We start from the raw sequence: 17401 nt of genomic DNA, 5'->3' as shown, positions 1-17401 counted from the left end.
GCACTGGGTGCAGAGGAGTGTGCTGCCTGCCCTGCTCCCAGCATCCTGCTGAACACAGCGATGGGGGAGTGGTAAGAGGCTGGGAAGGGAAATTTAAGGTTGGGATTTGTGCCTGAAGCCTACCACTGAGGAAACATCTCTCGAAGTGGTAGCAGCAGCCCATTCCACACATGATGCTTGAGGAAAGGGCTGGTTGTCAGGAACTACAAACCCTATTACCAAATTCTGAGCATCTTCAGGGTGAACCAAGAAAATGAACTTGAATAGGAACATTCTCCTGATCACACTACACAATGACCACCCTGAACTCATCAGCACAATGGGGAGAAAGGCCTTGGATCAAGGGAAACAGTCTGCAGGGAAGAAGAGATGGACCCCTCCCTTCTCAGAGGTCTCCAGTGAACCCAGCAGGCAGCCCCAAACCCTTAGGAGACAAAGAGGAAAGGAGCAAGTCACAAAAACTGAGTATAGAAACCAGCTTGTGGAGAGTCAGAAAAGGAGGAGGGTTGGTGTGGGAGGTAAGCCGTAAGACACACAGGAAATCAAACAGCACCTGCAGCTTCACACCTGGGCTGTGACCCAATCAAATGCATTTCAACACAGCCACGAGCTATTTCCTCAGACACTGGTGAGGGATGCAGGCAATTGTGAGGACCTGTCTTTAGGATGCTCTTCTGCAGTCTCCAAAGAGACTGTCTCACCCTCAGCAACCCCCGTTTTGATTGACGTTTCTGCTTCCTGAACTACATTAGCAGAGAGGGGAGCATGACCACAGCTTGAAATTCTTGTAGTTTTGCAACACCTGCAGGTCTTTCAGCTGTACCTCTGCTCACTTGGCTTTGACTTTCATACCACCCCATTAATAGAAAAATTATCCCTATCTATGGGAGGAAAAGGCTTAGGGGTCTTCAGGACTCAGCTCGCCAGCTCCAGCTCAGGACAGGGAGTCCAGAGCCAAACCAGACTCTCCCTGCAGTGCCACATCTCCATCCAGCACCCAAACACTGGGGCGCCTTCCAGTAGGCAAAGTCACAAATGTCCTATGGGATGGCCCTGCCAGAAGAAACAAGAACACAGGTGCTGATCTTGGCTCAGCCTCTCACTGGCTCACATACTGCAGCTGCAGAAGCTGAGCTCCACTCAGGCTGCAAAAGTCAGCTGAGAGTGGCAAAACGGCTGGACAGTCCAGCTGTGATGTACTTCCACTGCCAGCAGCACCCCAGCCAGCCAGCTTAAACCAAACCTACATCTCCACATCCAAACTGGAGATCGCAGCAAGACCATGTGCGGACAAGTTACACAGTCTTAAACAAGTCATTACACCTGCCAGTGAGTCAGGATCTCTGTCCACAAGAGGTGGTTTGAGTATGACCTCTCCTATCTCACAGGATTCCGGCAAGATCTCCAGGATGCTTGCACAATGCTGTGATTGCGTGACATGCCATTTACGTGATGGTTTTCGTCAGACAGGACCGCTGAGAAACCTACTAGCAGGGATGTGGTGGGGCTCTGTGAAGGATTCCTTGCTGAAGAAAAAGACCTTTTCCAGCACTATGCAAGAATTCTGGGTGCAGGTTGACTCACTGGTGAGACCCATACACTATCACTCAACAGTGGTGCCTCGTTTTCCCTCCTGCCCTGCTTTGTCAGGTCCTGCTGACAGGACTAGCCCTGAAAGAAAGGGCTTTGCAAAAGCTCTCCATTCCCAGGCCATGAACAGCCCCTTCCTCCATGGGGGAACTCTAGCAGACAAAGCCCATCTAGAAAGGATAAGAAGTCTTGATAAATTAGCACAGGAAATAAAGGAAGATTTACTCTTCGTGTCTGCAGATGAGACAAGAATGGGCCTGATGCTAGTGACAGGATCTGGAAAGACAGAGTTCCCATGTGTCTTTGGAGCGGGTCCCCCTCCTCACAATGACCACCCTGAACTCATCAACCAGGCTTCAGCCTCCAGGCAAGAACCTCAGCCATAGGGCCTGCAGAAGCCCACAACTGCCAGGGTGTGATGAGAAACACAGCACACATGGTTCTGGTAACACCGTTCAGCCAGGCCAGGCTTCTTAACAGAGGCCACAGGTAAGCAGGAGCAAACAAAAGCCAGAGCTGGCCCATCAGATGCTGACAAGATGCCAGCTGTTTGGTGGGCTATGACCACATTTCTTCTCTTAAGGTTTCACAGCTTTTTCTTTCCTTAGCATTCCTGACATCACTTTTCTGGATTTACCTGGCTGTTGCACTAGAGGGTGATGAGAGGTTTCCAAGCACATGCCATCACTCTGGGACACAGTGGCCCCATACCAGCTGATGGACTTCTTCATCCCTGCACAGCATGAAAACAAAGACCACAAAATTAAACATAACCCCACACAAAGTCTCATGGAAACACCATCTTCCACACTTCGCACAGGTCCACCACCAGTCCATCTGTTGCTTAGATGCAAAAGGACCCATTTGAATACCATCAGCTGCAGGTACATGTAACTTATCCTGCAGGGCCACAGAGCATGATTAGTGCTCTATGATTAGCCAGGATGCAAACTCAAGGAAAGAAAAGGCTCAGAAAAAAGGAAAATCAGTGTTATGGCTCAGAGGAAAGAAGGCATTAAAGTCTCTCCAGCACAACAGTCCTGTAAACAGTTGCAAGGATGCTGTGTTGAGTCAAAAGCGATTTCGCTGTCACCTTTCTGCACACACGTGTTTTGGATTTGGACACCTCATCAGAGTTCGTGACCTCAGAAGGGGCCTCCCAAGCCATGTGGCCCCAACCCCAGTTCTGCATAATCTCCTTACAGGCTGACCTCCTCTCTGGTGAGGAAAAGTTCCTGGGTGGCCAGCTGGAACTTCACTACTCGCTCTGTGCAACTGGGAAGGGAAGGCAAAGGGTTAAATCCATGGCAAAACCCCTTTCTTTTAGACATGGGAACTTGTAACTAACTTCAGGAATTTCAGTGGAGTTACTAGTTAAACTGGTGCACATAGATGTGGATGAATTATAGCAGTCTTGCTTAGATTGCCAAGGAATCAACTTCAGATGAACTGATGTAAACGTTTTTAAGAACAATTTCTATGGAGCCTGAGAGTGAACAAGAGCAAGAAGGGGGAGAAAACCTTCACTGAATAGTTAAATCACAAAAAAATTATCACTGGATGAAACCAAGGATTTTTTAGTGGGAAAAGTTAGGAAAAAGGCAGAGGGATCCTAAGAAGAGATGTGGTCAACACAGGCTACAGCTCTCCACCATCCAAAAGCCACAGTTCACCAAAAGCCCCGGGGTGACTCATGTCTTGAGGAAAGCAGTTACCTGGGGAGGAAGTGGAGCCCAGATCCAACATCTATCCATCTGACCAGTAAGAAAGGAAAGTCTTGCACTGGCCTGTGGAGGCAGGAAGATTTCAGGAGGATGGAGGCAGGTTATGGGTTGCTACAGCAGAGGTAAATATGCCACACACCAGGAATAAAGCTGGTTCACTGCCAGATCCTGCACTCTGGCTGCAGAGGCTGGAGGAAGCTGCTTGCAGTGAGCAGCGTTTGGTCCAGGGCAGTGGAAAGTTTGATGAAGCCTCCAGCATACCATAACCAAGCCACCACTTCATCCTGGGGACAACGAACCTGCTGCTCCCCAAGGGACAGCCCCTGTGACAGGGTCACCCACCGCCAACGTCCCTGCCTTGCTGGGAAAATCTATTATTCTCCTGTCTCAAGGCAGATTGTGACTTCTCTGGGGTACCTGTTAAATTCCATTTCAGATTAGTCCAACCCCTAGCACAAAGATGATGATAAGCTTCATCACAAGTATATCCCAGTACTGCAGCTGGCTCACAGCAGGGACAAACAGGCTCTCCTACCCATGCCCTGGTTTCTTGTCTCCTTTGACCCCATCACAGACCACCCAGAGAACGTGACACATTTCTGTGCTGCCCTATGCATGAATCCCCCAGGGAAGGAAAAGCCTCCCATCTCTTTGGCCTGAAGCTTGCTGTAGCAGCCACCTAGGAAACCTTGATGATGGAAGTCTACTGGTGGACAAGCCCCTTGCCATGGGCTATCTCACTCTTTCCTGCCTGTTCAGGGATCCTTCAGCAGCGATGAGGCTCTCAGCTCAACATTTAAGCTCTGTCTCCTCCTTACTAGCAGAGGTGCTGGCCTGGCAAGAGAAAAGGGAGGCCAACAATGTCCTTGGATGAAGGAAAAGGAGGGGACTGAGTCTAATAGTTGTCCCCATAGGTAAATCCCAGTTTAGTTTGAGAAGAGGACTTTAAATAAATAGGGGGCTAAGAACCACATTCATCCTTTCAAAGAGGTTCCTGCCAAGGCCACAGCATGCACCTGCCCCTGGGCTTTGTGGTCGTACTTCGCCAGTGGCCTTGCCACCCACTCCACTGAAAACAGACACAGTGGCTCCACCGGTGGTACCACAGTCACAGTCCCTTTGTCACTCAGCAGAGCCATCAAGCTCTCCAAACACCTTCTGTGACACGGTCACAGTCAGTTCATGTCAGTCTTTGTGACAGGGAGAAGCTTTTGCAGTGTCTTCGAGGATCTATTGATTGGCATTTCGGTACCTCTCCACCTCCAGCAACCTTCTCCCAGTGGTTGCAATATTGGGGTGCAACGCCAAAACCTCAGCAGCAGCAATATCGGGGTGCAACGCCAAAACCTCAGCAGCAGCAATATCGGGGTGCAATGCCTCTCCCAAAGCCTAGGGCTCCCAAGACAGGGCCAGAGCAGATTGTTGCAGGACATGCAGCAGCTGACCCTGCAGCTCTCCAAGCAAGCCTGTGAAATGCTGGGGTGTATTAAGGAAAGGTGGCTTCAGCTGACTTTCATTTAGCTTTCTGCAGCTCCTTTCCCATTCTTGTACATTAGCAAGATATTTGCATCTAAAAGACAGGCAAGGCAATCCACTTGGGAACAGGGCAGCATGCGCTTGCAGAAGTGGGAAAAGGGGCTTTTCATTTCAAAAAGGGGGGAAAAAAAGCTACTTTCCTGACTAGTGGGGCCAGGCTGGCAACCCCAGATAACACAGATGCACATAAAGCATACTGCTGGCTTTCCCCTCCCCTCCAGTGCAGTCCTGGTGAGATGACCACATGTGGTTTCAGAGATGCCTCCCAACTTCAATAGGTGGGAGAGAGGGAAGAAAAACAGCCCCCAATCACCACACCAATTTTCATTGCTATTAAATGTAATCATCTCTGCTCTCTTTCATCTTTGCTTCTCCTCCGAGAGCTGGCAACAAAGGCAGCACGCAGTAAGGAGAGGCAGGAGAGCGGGGTAATTGCAGCAAAGAATGTAACCTCCAAACCACGCCGCCGAGCCACAGGGCAGGGAGCGCAGGGAAACCCGCCAGCTCCAGGGAAAGCAACCGGCCTGTCGATATCGGAGGGGTGGGAAACGGGAAAGGGAGCAGAGACAGAGACTTGTTCAACTTTGTTTTTTGAAGCAAAACAAGTGACTGATTTCTGGTGCAGGGAACCACTTGGTACCAATCCCAAGCTCTAGATCTTATTCAAGCAAGTGTTAAATGTCACTCTAAGTAGGCAGCAAGGTTGGCTCCAGGCACAGGCAAAGCAGGCAGCGCTTAAGGCAGCAAATTGCCAGAGGTGGCAAAATTACCCCAGGCATGCTGGAAGCTGGGGCCACACCAGAGCTGGTGGCTGTGTCATGCCCTCACTCACCGCCTGGGAACAGCAAACCCATCGTGGAGTTAGACAACATCGAGTTTCCCTGGCGGCTGCTGCCTTTTGCAGCACAGGGAGGTGATGGAGGTAACGCCAAGCAGGAATCGCTGTCGGGCGGTGTGGGTACCAGGGGGGCCGTTGGCACAGATCCTGCGCTCCATCCAGAGAGGCTGTCATAGAGAAATCCCATAGAGGGGAGCAGTGAGGGCCCAGGGCTTCACCCGGGAGCTTGCTCCTGACCCCACAGGCCTGAATGGCAGTATAGGAGAGCTCCCCATCCTGAGGGAGCTGGACCTACATGTGCAGAGCAGCCTCTGAGCCCTGCGCTGCAGAGCTGTGCTCCCCGTCCCACCCTCATTCCTTCCCCGCACACAAAGATCGAGTGCTTTATTGCCTGGTGCTCAGATTACCTAATTTATTACCTGGCAGCAGCAAGGGGCAGTTTACTCCCAAGATCCCCCTGGTCCTGCTGCCTGTTTTCTCCCCAACTCTTCTCCCCTCCCAAGGCCACCCCTGCAGCTCCCCAGTCCTCACTCCAGCTCTGGGGCATCCTCCAAGGACTTACTCTGCAGGCATCCATCAGACCCAGACTAGCAGCTGCCCTTTGACTGGAAGGGAGCAGACACTCACCTGCAACAGGAAAAACATAGAAGCAGTGAGGGGGGAATAAGCACTTTTTCTTGCTCAGCTCCACTGTTTGTAGAAGATGCCTCTGCCCAGCTGGTATCAAAGGCAGGCGCTACATCAGCTGGCTCAGAAGCTGGTTCTTCTGGTGGCTTCGGTTCCTCTAAAAAAGCCATGTCAGTGCTGAGGTACTAATGTCTGGACCCAGCAGAGCATGGGTAACAGTTGGCTCTTTGTGCACACCAGCTTGTGACCACACCTGAGCCAAGCTGAAGGTTGAGGTCCCTTCTCCAGCTCGCATGGGTGCAGAGAGAGAGGGCAAAGCCAGGATGCTGCTGGGCCACACTGAAGACATCTCTGGCATTTCTTGCAAAACGTGGTTACCAGGTATCCCTGCTGGCTGGGTCAGCTGAGACTGCTCACTGCTGCCTCCTTATGCGCAGAATTTGATTTTTCCTATCTGCATGGGGAGGCTGGCAAGTCCCCAGCTCAGAAAGCAGCAGGCCAGTTTGGGGTGTGGCAAAACCATGGGCTGTTGCAGGTATATTAGTAAACGACAATCTGGACAGTCTTGGCATAGATGAGGGATAGCTTCATACCATCATGTGCAGGGTGCTGCACAGTAGCAACAGATCTGCCCTCTGAAATTGAGATGAAGCAGCCCCACGGACTGCTGCAGTCTCCAGAACAAACTGAGTCTGCTCAATGCCACCAACACAGCCCTGGTTGAAGGTATCTATAGAATTTTCAGTGTCTTCGGCAGCACGTACCCTGGATCACATTCCATCTTTCCCATCTGGGCTGCCAAATTTAGAAGACTGATCCCATGGCCCACCCTTATTACTGCCCCTGATTTCACTGAGTGACCTGCAGGTACTCAGGCAAGAATTTCTGCTTTTTCCCCCCATCACCTGGTCCACTGTCAAGGCATTTTCACAGACAAACCATCCATTTGTGCTCAGGTGAGCTCCTCTCCTCCTCTCCAGCACACACTTGGCTGATGGGAAAGGCTGTGCTAGCAGGCAGGTTTTCGCATTCTCCTCCAGCACACCTTGCTCCAGACACATTGCAGCAAATGCTCCTTTTTAAGATCTATTGATTTCATAAATAATAAAGAAACACATCACACAAATACACAGGTCAAATAATCTCTCCCTTAGGAAACAAAGAGCAGCTACAAAAAAACAACCCAGCAGGTGCATGTTGATCTTTAAGCAAAAGATCAAAAAGCATTAAAGTTAACAGCATAATGGTAAGCCATAGTCAAATGGGTCACATTGAGGGGTCTTGTCCCACAAACCTCCAGGCTTGAAGCCTGCCTTTCTCATGTCTGAAGCTATGGAAGCACCCGCAGTATTTTAGCACATCATTGTACTGAAGATCAAGCCCTTGCAGAAGGGAACAGCTCCATGGCAGGGGAGCTGTACCTCTCCCAAATCACTCTTCTCCATCACACATGCAGGATTTTAGTCTCTGCTGCTGGGGCATCATCTCAAGAGCTTTTGTTTCAGTGCATCCCCCCCATCCTAGTTTTGTTTTAGCCAGCTGCTTTCCAGCTGTTCCACCGCTGCTGCAGAGCACGACAGGGGAGATGCCTGGTGAGCAGGAGGGTTTGAGAGCACCTTTCCTGGGCAGCATCAGTGCTGAGAACAGAGTCAGCCTGCTGTTCCCCACTTGTGCCCTCAGACCTGAAGCCTGGGGTAAGTCACTTCCCAGCTGAATGCTGCCATTTCCACTCCAGCTGTTTGCCTTGCTCCACCTCCACGTAAGAACGCACAACAATGTTAACAGGGACTTCTGCAGCCCAATATGGACAGTGGCAGAAACAAAGAAGCATCAAGTGGAAGTCCTGCTTTTCAAAGCTCCTTCATGTTAAGTGCTGTCTTTCCCTATGACCTCAAAAGCAAAACCTGGACACCATCCTGACCTCGCTGCACTGACCAAGTTTGAAGCTGCTCTGGGAAAGGGTTTCTTAAACTCTGTCATCACCACAGGCGGATACAAGATGGGATGAAACACCAGAGGCAAAGCTGCAAAACCAAAGCCTGCCCTCCCGCTCCCAGAGTCTCTCCCAGGATCTGCGATTAAGCCAGATGAAACTTCCAACCATACTGGCTTGTGGGCCACCAGCACTCAGTAGTGACATGTCATGTGCTTCTGCTCCAGCCACATTTAGTAGAGGAAAATGGAGCACTCAGCAGCTTCTGCAATAGCACAACTACCTCTGTCTTGGTTGTACTGACAGATGCTTGCAAAGGACAAGCACCAAAAGCCAAAATCTTCATTGCTAACTCCTGGAGAAAGCTCTTATCTAGCAAACCCAGCATGCAACAAGAAGCTTCTCCAGCCACAGGCCTGCTTCAGAAGACACTGACGTAGAAAGCAGCATCTACTGCCCTCTCTGAAGCAAACACAGCCTTTCAGAGAAGCTGAGCAACTGGAAGGCAGGAGGCAAGTTAAAAAAAAATAAAAATTCTATTCCTAGGCCTTCACAGGATGAAAACCATCTTGGTTAACGCTGGTTAGCACAAGGTGCCTGCCACACCAGGTGGACCAAGTGTCACAGAAGGCAGGCAGAGCCTTTCTTGCTGTTATGGCACCTACAAGTGGCAGAGCAGATTCACAGAAGGGGAAAAACAATGACCCCTCCACCCCACCCCAGCCCATATCATGCTGCGAGGATGTTCTCCTCCTGGGAGGATTTCATGGTGCCCAGCACACTCCTGAGCTGGGAGAGCCCACAGGATCTGCCTGTTGCAGCTGAGCAGTGAAGCTCTTCCTCCATCTGGGAGGCCTGCACACCAAAGGTCAGCTCTGGCCTTCAGCAGGGCTGTGCAAACCTGCTGATGGAAACATTGCCAAGAGCAGCCTCCCTAGAGGGAAGTGAGGCATGCAGTAGCTCCATCCAAGCAGCTACTTAGCTTAACCCTTTCAGCCACCAGCTGAAAGAACAGCTACCACCAACGGCACACACCCTATGCAGCCGCAAGCTCTTGGAGTAAGCGGGATCAGGCCTTTGTAGCACTCCTCATCTGACATTTGCAGAAAAATCACTGTGCCACGCAGAGCACCACCATATCCTCAGCTTGACCAGTGTCTGGAAGGTGATAGCAAGTGCTAACACAGAAGTCCCGGACACAACTAGCGAGTTATTAGCTTCATGGAAGATGCCTGCAGGGAGCAGAAACAGCAAAGGAGAAGAGGTGACACGTTTTTGGCACTGGGTCACGGTGCTGTTTCAGCCTGTTTTGTGACAACAAAATGGTGTGTTTCCAGCTGTACTGCATTATCAGGGAGGAAGGGCTGGAGTCAGCATAAAGAAATCTAAGGGTGATCACTGGGGAAAGACTTCCTTGCAGATGGCAAATTCATGGTCTCAAGCAGTGGTCACCTGGCCCGCCTCAGCTTCAGCTAAGCAGAACGTGAGTTACCCTCTGCCAGAACATCCCCAGTTGTTCATGATGCCCATCCCTCACCAGAAACCACCCCCAGCACCCTCTCCCAACACATGGATGTAAGCATGGCCCCCAGATCTTTGCTCAGAAGTGAGACCAGTTACCTTCAAGCTCCACCTGAAGCCCTAGGGTACAGCCACCACTCATGCCAAGTAGCAGAAAGGTGCTCAGCACATCCCCCAGCAGCACCTGTGCTACAAGGAGACACGGAGAAAGTAAAGGATGCTAGAGACCTCTGCTCTGGAGGCAAGCCCGCCTCTCTCTTCCCTGACACACTACATATGAATCTCTAATGAGCTCTTAGTCTACAGAACCTGTACCTCAACAGAGGAAGTAATTAATATGCATCTCCACTGACAAGGAGAACAGTGGATTGGAGAGTAATGTTTGCCTGCAATGGCAGTTCTGCTGCAGAGCTAGAAATAGATCCCAGCTTTCCCGGAGACACACATAAAGCTTCCTACAGCATGCTAAATCCAGGTTAAATATGCAGATGAGCATCAATAAGAGAATCTTCTTTCCCATTGTATTTCCTTCCTGAAACTACAGGCGATAGGGTCATGCCATTTGAGAAGCACTTGGAGACCAATCATTTCTAAAAGCAAGAGAAGAAACGCAGCCCTGCTCTCACATCACAAGCGACATACCTTTGCAAAACGATTCACTTCCCTCCCCTCCTACTCACTAGTTGTTTTAAAAAGCATTTCGTTCAAAAGCAGTTCTGTAAAGAGGTTATATAATAAGTGATTTGTACCATGAGGCTGGCTGGTTTTAGCCCAGCTACTTAGATCATAGTTGGATTTTATTTTCTAGTTAGCTGGCCGACTCGTGTCCAGTGATGACACTGCGGGCAGAGGATGCTCCTGGCCATCTCACTTCCCACCAGAAGAGTAAATACCACGGCGCTCTGGTGTTTTTGCCTATTCAGTTATGAGCTCAGCTGTGGTATCTGTCCAATTCCAGCTCCCAGACAGGAAGGAAAGTGGGCAGTGCTTAAAGATTCTTACTTTTTCACAGATCACGGTTATGTTTAACATGCTCCATACTCATAGCAGCCAAAAAGCCATTTGCAACAGTGCCGGGCTCCCCAGGGGCCAATCTCGGCACAAAGAACTGTTGCTAAAAGTTTAGTGAGGTCATACGTCTGGCAAATGTAATGGCAACAAATTAAACTTACTTTTTTAAGAACTTGGCCTCAAGCATGCCTTGGAGATCCAAAATAAAATCTTTAACTCTTTGTAGCCTCCCCGTGCACAGAGTTCACCACGAGCAGTTTTCAAGGTAGGGTAGAACCGATGTCAGCCCAAGTACAGACAACATGCTCCTCCTCGCTCAGCTGTTCCACTGCTCCCGAGCTAACAGCCTCACAAATCAGTTGCTGCAGATGTTCCCAAGTCAAAAAAAAGATCATGAGTGTAAAAATAAAAGTGGATTTAACTCACTGCAGAGGCTACTCTCTCCTCAGCACTCAAAACCCATGGTATTTAGGAGACAAAGTTAAGTATGGAGCCCAGGGACAAGACAGGCAATAGGATTTGTTATTGCTCAGTGGTTAACAACAAGGATTATATTTTAAATTTTGTATTTTCCACACCTTGACTGCCTCTCAAGCAATAGCCACCCTTTTGAAGTGCTGGTACATTTTAAGTCCTGATATCCTACTCCAGGTGAGAGGTTGTAAGGAGGGGAAATGAAGGACCAAGTTGCTGAGATTTGGGACAAGGAAATGATTGAGATGGAGAGTACCGTCAGAAAAAATCCCCTTCAATTACCTTTCTTGCCACCTACATCATACAGAGGTAGTTCAATTCCCTCTACTCCTGACTCCCCACACCCACCCACTCTGGGTTACTTCTACAATGTGTTGTATTGATCAAGTGAGTGCTTTTAAGAAGCTGAGTCCAGAAAAGCAACTTTTCCTACACCCCATCGGCTTGCTCTTCAGCACCTGAACATCTCATCGGTTTTAGAAGCACAATTAAATCTTTCAAATGGATTCACTCAGAACATCTGAAAAGAAAAAGTGTCTATAGCAAATGTGCCCAAGTCATTTGTATTGCTATTCTCCCTAAAATACTACATACAAATTGCTTCTGTGGTCTCCAAGACATTAGAAACTACACATTAAAAGGAAGCAAAGGTTATTTTTAAAATAAAGCTGAAAATCTGATGAGTGTTGGAATTGCTTAAATTTTCTTCTCCCCTCCACAACCCCACCTCAAAGGCCAGTCCACAATACTGAGGATCAAGTTGATAAATTAGGCTTTTACAACTCATTTTTGTCATTACTTCAGCTGCAGCAGATCAGGGCAGGATCAGCCTTCTCCTAACAGCAAATTGGCCACACTTACCTTTGAGTCCCCTCCTCCCCACCCACGCACCCACATCACTACACAAGCTCATTTCAATGAAAATGATGTCAGTCTCCCAGCTGAAAGCCGCTGAAAGCTTATAGCAAGAGCACGGAAGAATATCACTGAATTGATTCCATTAGCGTAATCTAAGAGAAAACAATGATTTATCAGACTCAGAGCTTGGAAACAGAAAACAAACAGTCTGTGGCAGAGCACAGAGAAATTCAGATTTATAACCAACCTAATAAGCATGGAAATAAGAAAGCTCTCAGCTTTCTGCAAATGAAAGAGTGAAATATTGTGATAATGCCAACAAGGAGTTCTTACAGATGTAGAAAGTACCAGGAGTGATGGAGACCAGAGCTTCCCAGTGATGGCAGAGGAATGTGAACAGCTTTGCCCAGATGGGATGAGGAGTATCAACACTATCAAGACACTGTACCAGCAGACACAGCCTGAAACAGAAACAGGTGTAAAAAAAAATAAATAAAAGAACCAAAACCACATGGGCTGGCCTTAAGATCTGCTAAGCGCCATGGAAATAAGGAACCCAGCCAGTCCCAGGCAAGCATCCAGAATGCCCACAGCACAGCTGGAGATAGGGGCCTTGGGACCTGTGCGAGGCTGGCAGGCAGCGGCAGCAGGAGGGACCACCAAGGGTAGGGACTGAGGCAGCCTCCTGGTTTGAAGAGGTCAGACAGCAGCAAGAAGGGTTTCATTAACCCTGAGGCACTCAAGTTCCCACAGCTCATTTCTCCAGGAATGTGGGTAATAGGTTATTGCAAGAAAGGAGACCTCCAGTGGGCATTAGCAGAAGAGGTGTTGGAGAACAGGATCTCCCAGAAGTTCAAATTCTTGTGCAGCTATATATTGAACACCTGCTAAACCCTTGAAAAAGTGAGGAGCAGCGATGAGGGGAGACGGGTGAGAGCACAGGTGTTAGTGATGAGCTATTCAACTGTGAAAACATCTGCAAAATGACTGAAAATTAAAGGCAGTCTGGTGTGAGAAGAGGGAAGTTCCACAATGGAGCAAACATTCGGCTATTTGGTTGCCTTTCCTCTCCCTCTACTCTGCCTTCATAAATTAATTTATGAAGCCAGCAAAGACAAAGCAAAATAGATTAGTAATCCACCCTGCATCTGACCAACCAGGACCTCTCTTCCAACCTCAAGCAATTGTTTCTCACACGTTGGACAAGGGAGCAGGTTGAATCCCACCAGTAAATTTAATCACCTCTGCACAAATACCAACCAGGGTCTGAACTGCTCTGTCAGACTTGCCAGGCACCACCCAGGACGTGGGTGAGACAGACCCTTCTCCAGATGCCGGCTGTGCTGGGACTTCACCTGCTCACTACGGTCCAAGAATGGAGGTGAACGCCCACTGCCCAAAATATCCTGGGAGCCCTTTGCTTGTCACCTATAGCCAGCACACACCTCAGCAACAAGCCTAAAACACAGCCCGTGCCAGACATTTAGCAACTCCAAGATGCTTAAAGGTTTTAAAACTAATGCAGCAGCACCAAAGGTGGGAGAGATGCAACCTTCCTAGTTAGTACTCAGACCATACGCTGGCTCCTGTATCCCTAGAAAACAGGAGATCACAGTCATTATTCACACTTATGAATAAAATATTCTTTTTATTTTAGTAAAGTAACAAAGCTTATTTACAGATACAATAACTGTACATTCCAATTGAAAAATAGATTGTGCTTAAAATCATTAAAGCAAGTCACACGCAGTCTGTTAGGAACACAAACAACCTCAAACCTCCCAACGCCTTCAGCTCCTGTCTTCTCTCAGGAAATCAGTTCATTTTGTTCTGAATGATTTTCTGCTGATTCTCAAGACATTCCTTTAGCTTGTCTTCAGTGAGCGTCAGTCTCTGCTCCAGGATGGAAACTGTCTGCAAAACAAAACAAAAGCTGCTGCTGAGCTGCTCACAAAGACAAGCTACGTACTGTGGGTAATCAAATGCTAAATTCACAGGAGTATTTTGAGGTATTTCAGGGCTGTGACTCCAGTACCAGCATTTTTGCAGGGCAGAGCCCCAGACGACTTCAGAGAGGAGCAATAGAGACTGCCGGACATGAAACTCTCCTGCAGACACCACCGAGAACCCATTCTGGCACTTGGTGCTTTCAGATTGGGCTTTGCATTTCCTTTCACAGACAAGTTCTGTCCTTCCATGTTCATGAGCCACCAGACACTGAAGAGCCACCAGACACTCTTCTGCTAACAAGAGAGAGAGGATTTGAACAGTTTTGCCCAGTGGAAGGTTTGATTTTGCCTCTCTGCTTCAGACTCTTTCGTCCTTCCCTGAATGCCATCAGTTTGTTGCAATTAAAACATGCAAAACTTGCTGGACAAGCACAATGACAAGCAAGAAAACCTCCCAGTGGAAGACAGTGCAACACAACAGGCGACAGAGGGGAATTGAAAACCAAAGTGGCAATATCTACCTCAACATAATACCTAAATATTTTTGTGTAATCCAGTTACCCCACAAAGGTTTGTTATATATTTCTCCTCGAGCTGAAGTCATCATGTACAGGATGCACAGGAAGAACATTTTAACCATGTGGCAATAAAAGCTTCTGCTGAAAACCTTTTATTGATCACTCAGAAGTAATCAAGGGACCTAGCTATGCAGAACCGCTTTCAGCTTCCAAAGACACCAGAATGGCTGATAATAGGTGGTGATGATTTAATGCTTTAATATCCATAAACTTATCAGCAACAATCAATAGCTTCACATTTTAAGCATTTTTACTGTTTCAGTAACATCCTCTGTTAAAAACAAAGGATGTTCACAGAACCTTGGACTTTATTAAAGTAATTCAAATAAACTTGGACAACTGCTGTTTGTATAGAAGTTATACATAGAAAGCCTTTTAATAGCACATTTCGTAAGCACATCTCTAAGTGCCTGACAAAAGAAAGCAGGTCTCATTATCCCCATTTTACAGCTGGGAAAATGAAAGCACAAAGAGAGGAAATAGCTCCACTACGACCTCTTGAGACTAGGAAAAGTCTCCTGTAAAATGATCTGGGGAATGAGGCGGGGGGAAAACAGACATAGTAAAAACAACACCAAGCACTATGGCAAAGCCATCTTACAAGACTGCTTATCAACAAAGTCAGAAAGGGCTTTGCTTCATATCATTTACCATAATGCACCCTTTTTTTCCTCCCCACAGTTCAAAGCTTATTTCTGCTTCACATGTACCGCTGACCTGTGACAAGGCAGAAGACCTGACTCCTGCTGCCTAATGCAGCATTGCTGCAAATGCAGAAAGCTTCACCTGAAAGAAAAAACCCTGCACTGCTTAAATATTCCCATGGGCTACAGTACTAGCTTCATTTAAGTTTTTTCCTCCTCTATTGCCACCCCTTTGAGGCACAAGAACTGCAGTACACAGAGAACCATAAGAAAAGTTGTGGAGCCAGCAGGTAACATGCCAGGTGCCCCTGAGCCAGCAGGAGCCCTCCCGTCTATTCAAAGGAGAGAGGATTTCGTCTTTTTCATACCCAGCCATGCTATTGCCTAGTGGCTGTCTTACTAAGGCCAGGAGTAAAGCTACTCATGGCAGAACACAGCAGGCTGAATGTCTACCAGGGGTTTACAGCTAAGATCTTATCCTGCAAGCAACCAGACAGAGAATGAAAAGCAGTAGGGATCCTGGCTTTTCCATTTAAAATAGAAGAACTAGTGACTTAAGACTTGGTTAAAAAGGGGGTGTGTGAAACATTGCATCAAGTTTCCTTTAGAAAGATAATCAACTGCATTAATGTCCTGGTCACACTGCCCTGCTAGAAGCAAAGCCCCAGATTACTTGCTGTTCCTATATCCCATGATTTACTGCCACCACAATCCTGCCGATACCAGTTAAGTGCTGTTACACACGGCACTGTGAGACTAAGCACAAGTAAAGCAGATTTCAGAACGTGTTGAATTTGTGAAAGAGCTGTAAGGAAAATGTTTATTGGAATGGAAATTGCATGTAAGTATAAGCAGAAAGCTTGTAGCGATATTTTTTGGAAACCAGAAGTGGAAAAGTAGCAGTCAGAAATGAAATCCAGGAAGTCCAAAGTAGGAACTGATGACTACAGTCCATTTAGACTTGAATATATGATACCCAAAATACACAGGGCATCTGACATCCTAGGAAGGTAAGGGAAAGCACCAATACTGCCCAGCTGCTATTAGTGCTATATTGTAACTGACGCTTAGAAGAAAAGCTCCTTTATTAGCAGCTGACAGAGTTTTACGATATTTCCACGTCGCTATTTATAAAGCAAGTCCTTGTTGGTAGACAAATTAAACTGCACCCATTCAACTCCTGAATGTTTTTGCTATTGCTTTTCAGAAGATAACTAACCAACAATTAAGCCAAGGAGGAAAATACTGTTAGCCAGATTCAGTGAGGAGTTACTGGAGCCAGGTTTGCACTCAAGCCATTTCTCTGTGGCAGGACCTGGGCTTCCTGTTGTGTCAGGAGTACAGTACATGTCTCCATTACACACCAGGGAGTAAATGCTGGATAATTTATTAAAGTCCTGGCTCAAATTAGCAGAAGGATAACAGCTTAGGCTTAAATAAGAAGAAAAATCAACCTATTTATTTTTTTAAGGAGTATTTCTGATATTAGAAGAATATACCGAGCATTACTATGGACACCAGAACAGAATATAGAATTTTTCACACAGAAGAAAACTTAGTTAAATCACTTCTACCAACACTTCCTGCAACATTTGTCTTCATTCATCTTCTCTGACTTAGCCTAGGAAAAAAACCTGCTTTTCCCTATGGAAACATTAATGAGAAACTATGTAAAAAAATAAAGTTGTTTCCTATTTACCTTTTAAGTTCTGGGGAATCCTCAGCTCCATCTTCCCCCAGGACACCTAGACTGAAGCACCCAGTAGTCACACTTGCTTACATGATAAGTCCCCCTATGCTATTCTGCCATGTTATTTTTACTCCCTCAACCCAAGTAATAGTCATTCGTGATGCTGGTCTAAGATGCTTTCATCCCTATCTTTTCCTTAGTCCATGTTAAACATTCCCCTGTCCGATTAAGCAGCAGAGACAGTTTATGAACTGCTAGCCTCGGGGTTGAGGCTTTTGCAGTGGCCCTGGAGGAACAATCAATCCTGCCACTCGAGGACTATAGATAAGGGGAACCAGATGCTAATTGAATGCCAACAGCAACCAGTTCTACAACTGCCACAGGAAACCTGAAAAGCAGAGTCCAGGGCAAGCAAGCAGAGGCCATCG

General features: G+C 47.5%; 1 protein-coding gene across 2 annotated transcripts in view; it reads right to left on the bottom strand.

Annotated features, from left to right (window-relative positions):
• Positions 1-13736: 13736 nt before the first annotated feature.
• Positions 13737-17401, bottom strand: part of POC1A (POC1 centriolar protein A) — a 63200-nt gene continuing 59535 nt past the window's right edge. For both annotated transcript variants that reach the window (XM_074914427.1, XM_074914428.1), the window contains exon 11: positions 13737-14026. In XM_074914427.1, coding sequence (XP_074770528.1) covers positions 13928-14026 — 99 coding nt within the window. In that variant the 3' untranslated portion in view covers positions 13737-13927. The remainder of the gene's footprint in view (positions 14027-17401) is intronic.

Source organism: Athene noctua, chromosome 10 (assembly GCF_965140245.1).
Source record: "Athene noctua chromosome 10, bAthNoc1.hap1.1, whole genome shotgun sequence".
NCBI classification, from domain to species: Eukaryota; Metazoa; Chordata; class Aves; order Strigiformes; family Strigidae; genus Athene; species Athene noctua.
Note: the sequence above shows the minus strand (reverse complement) of the source record. Positions and strands in the feature narration are given on the sequence as shown.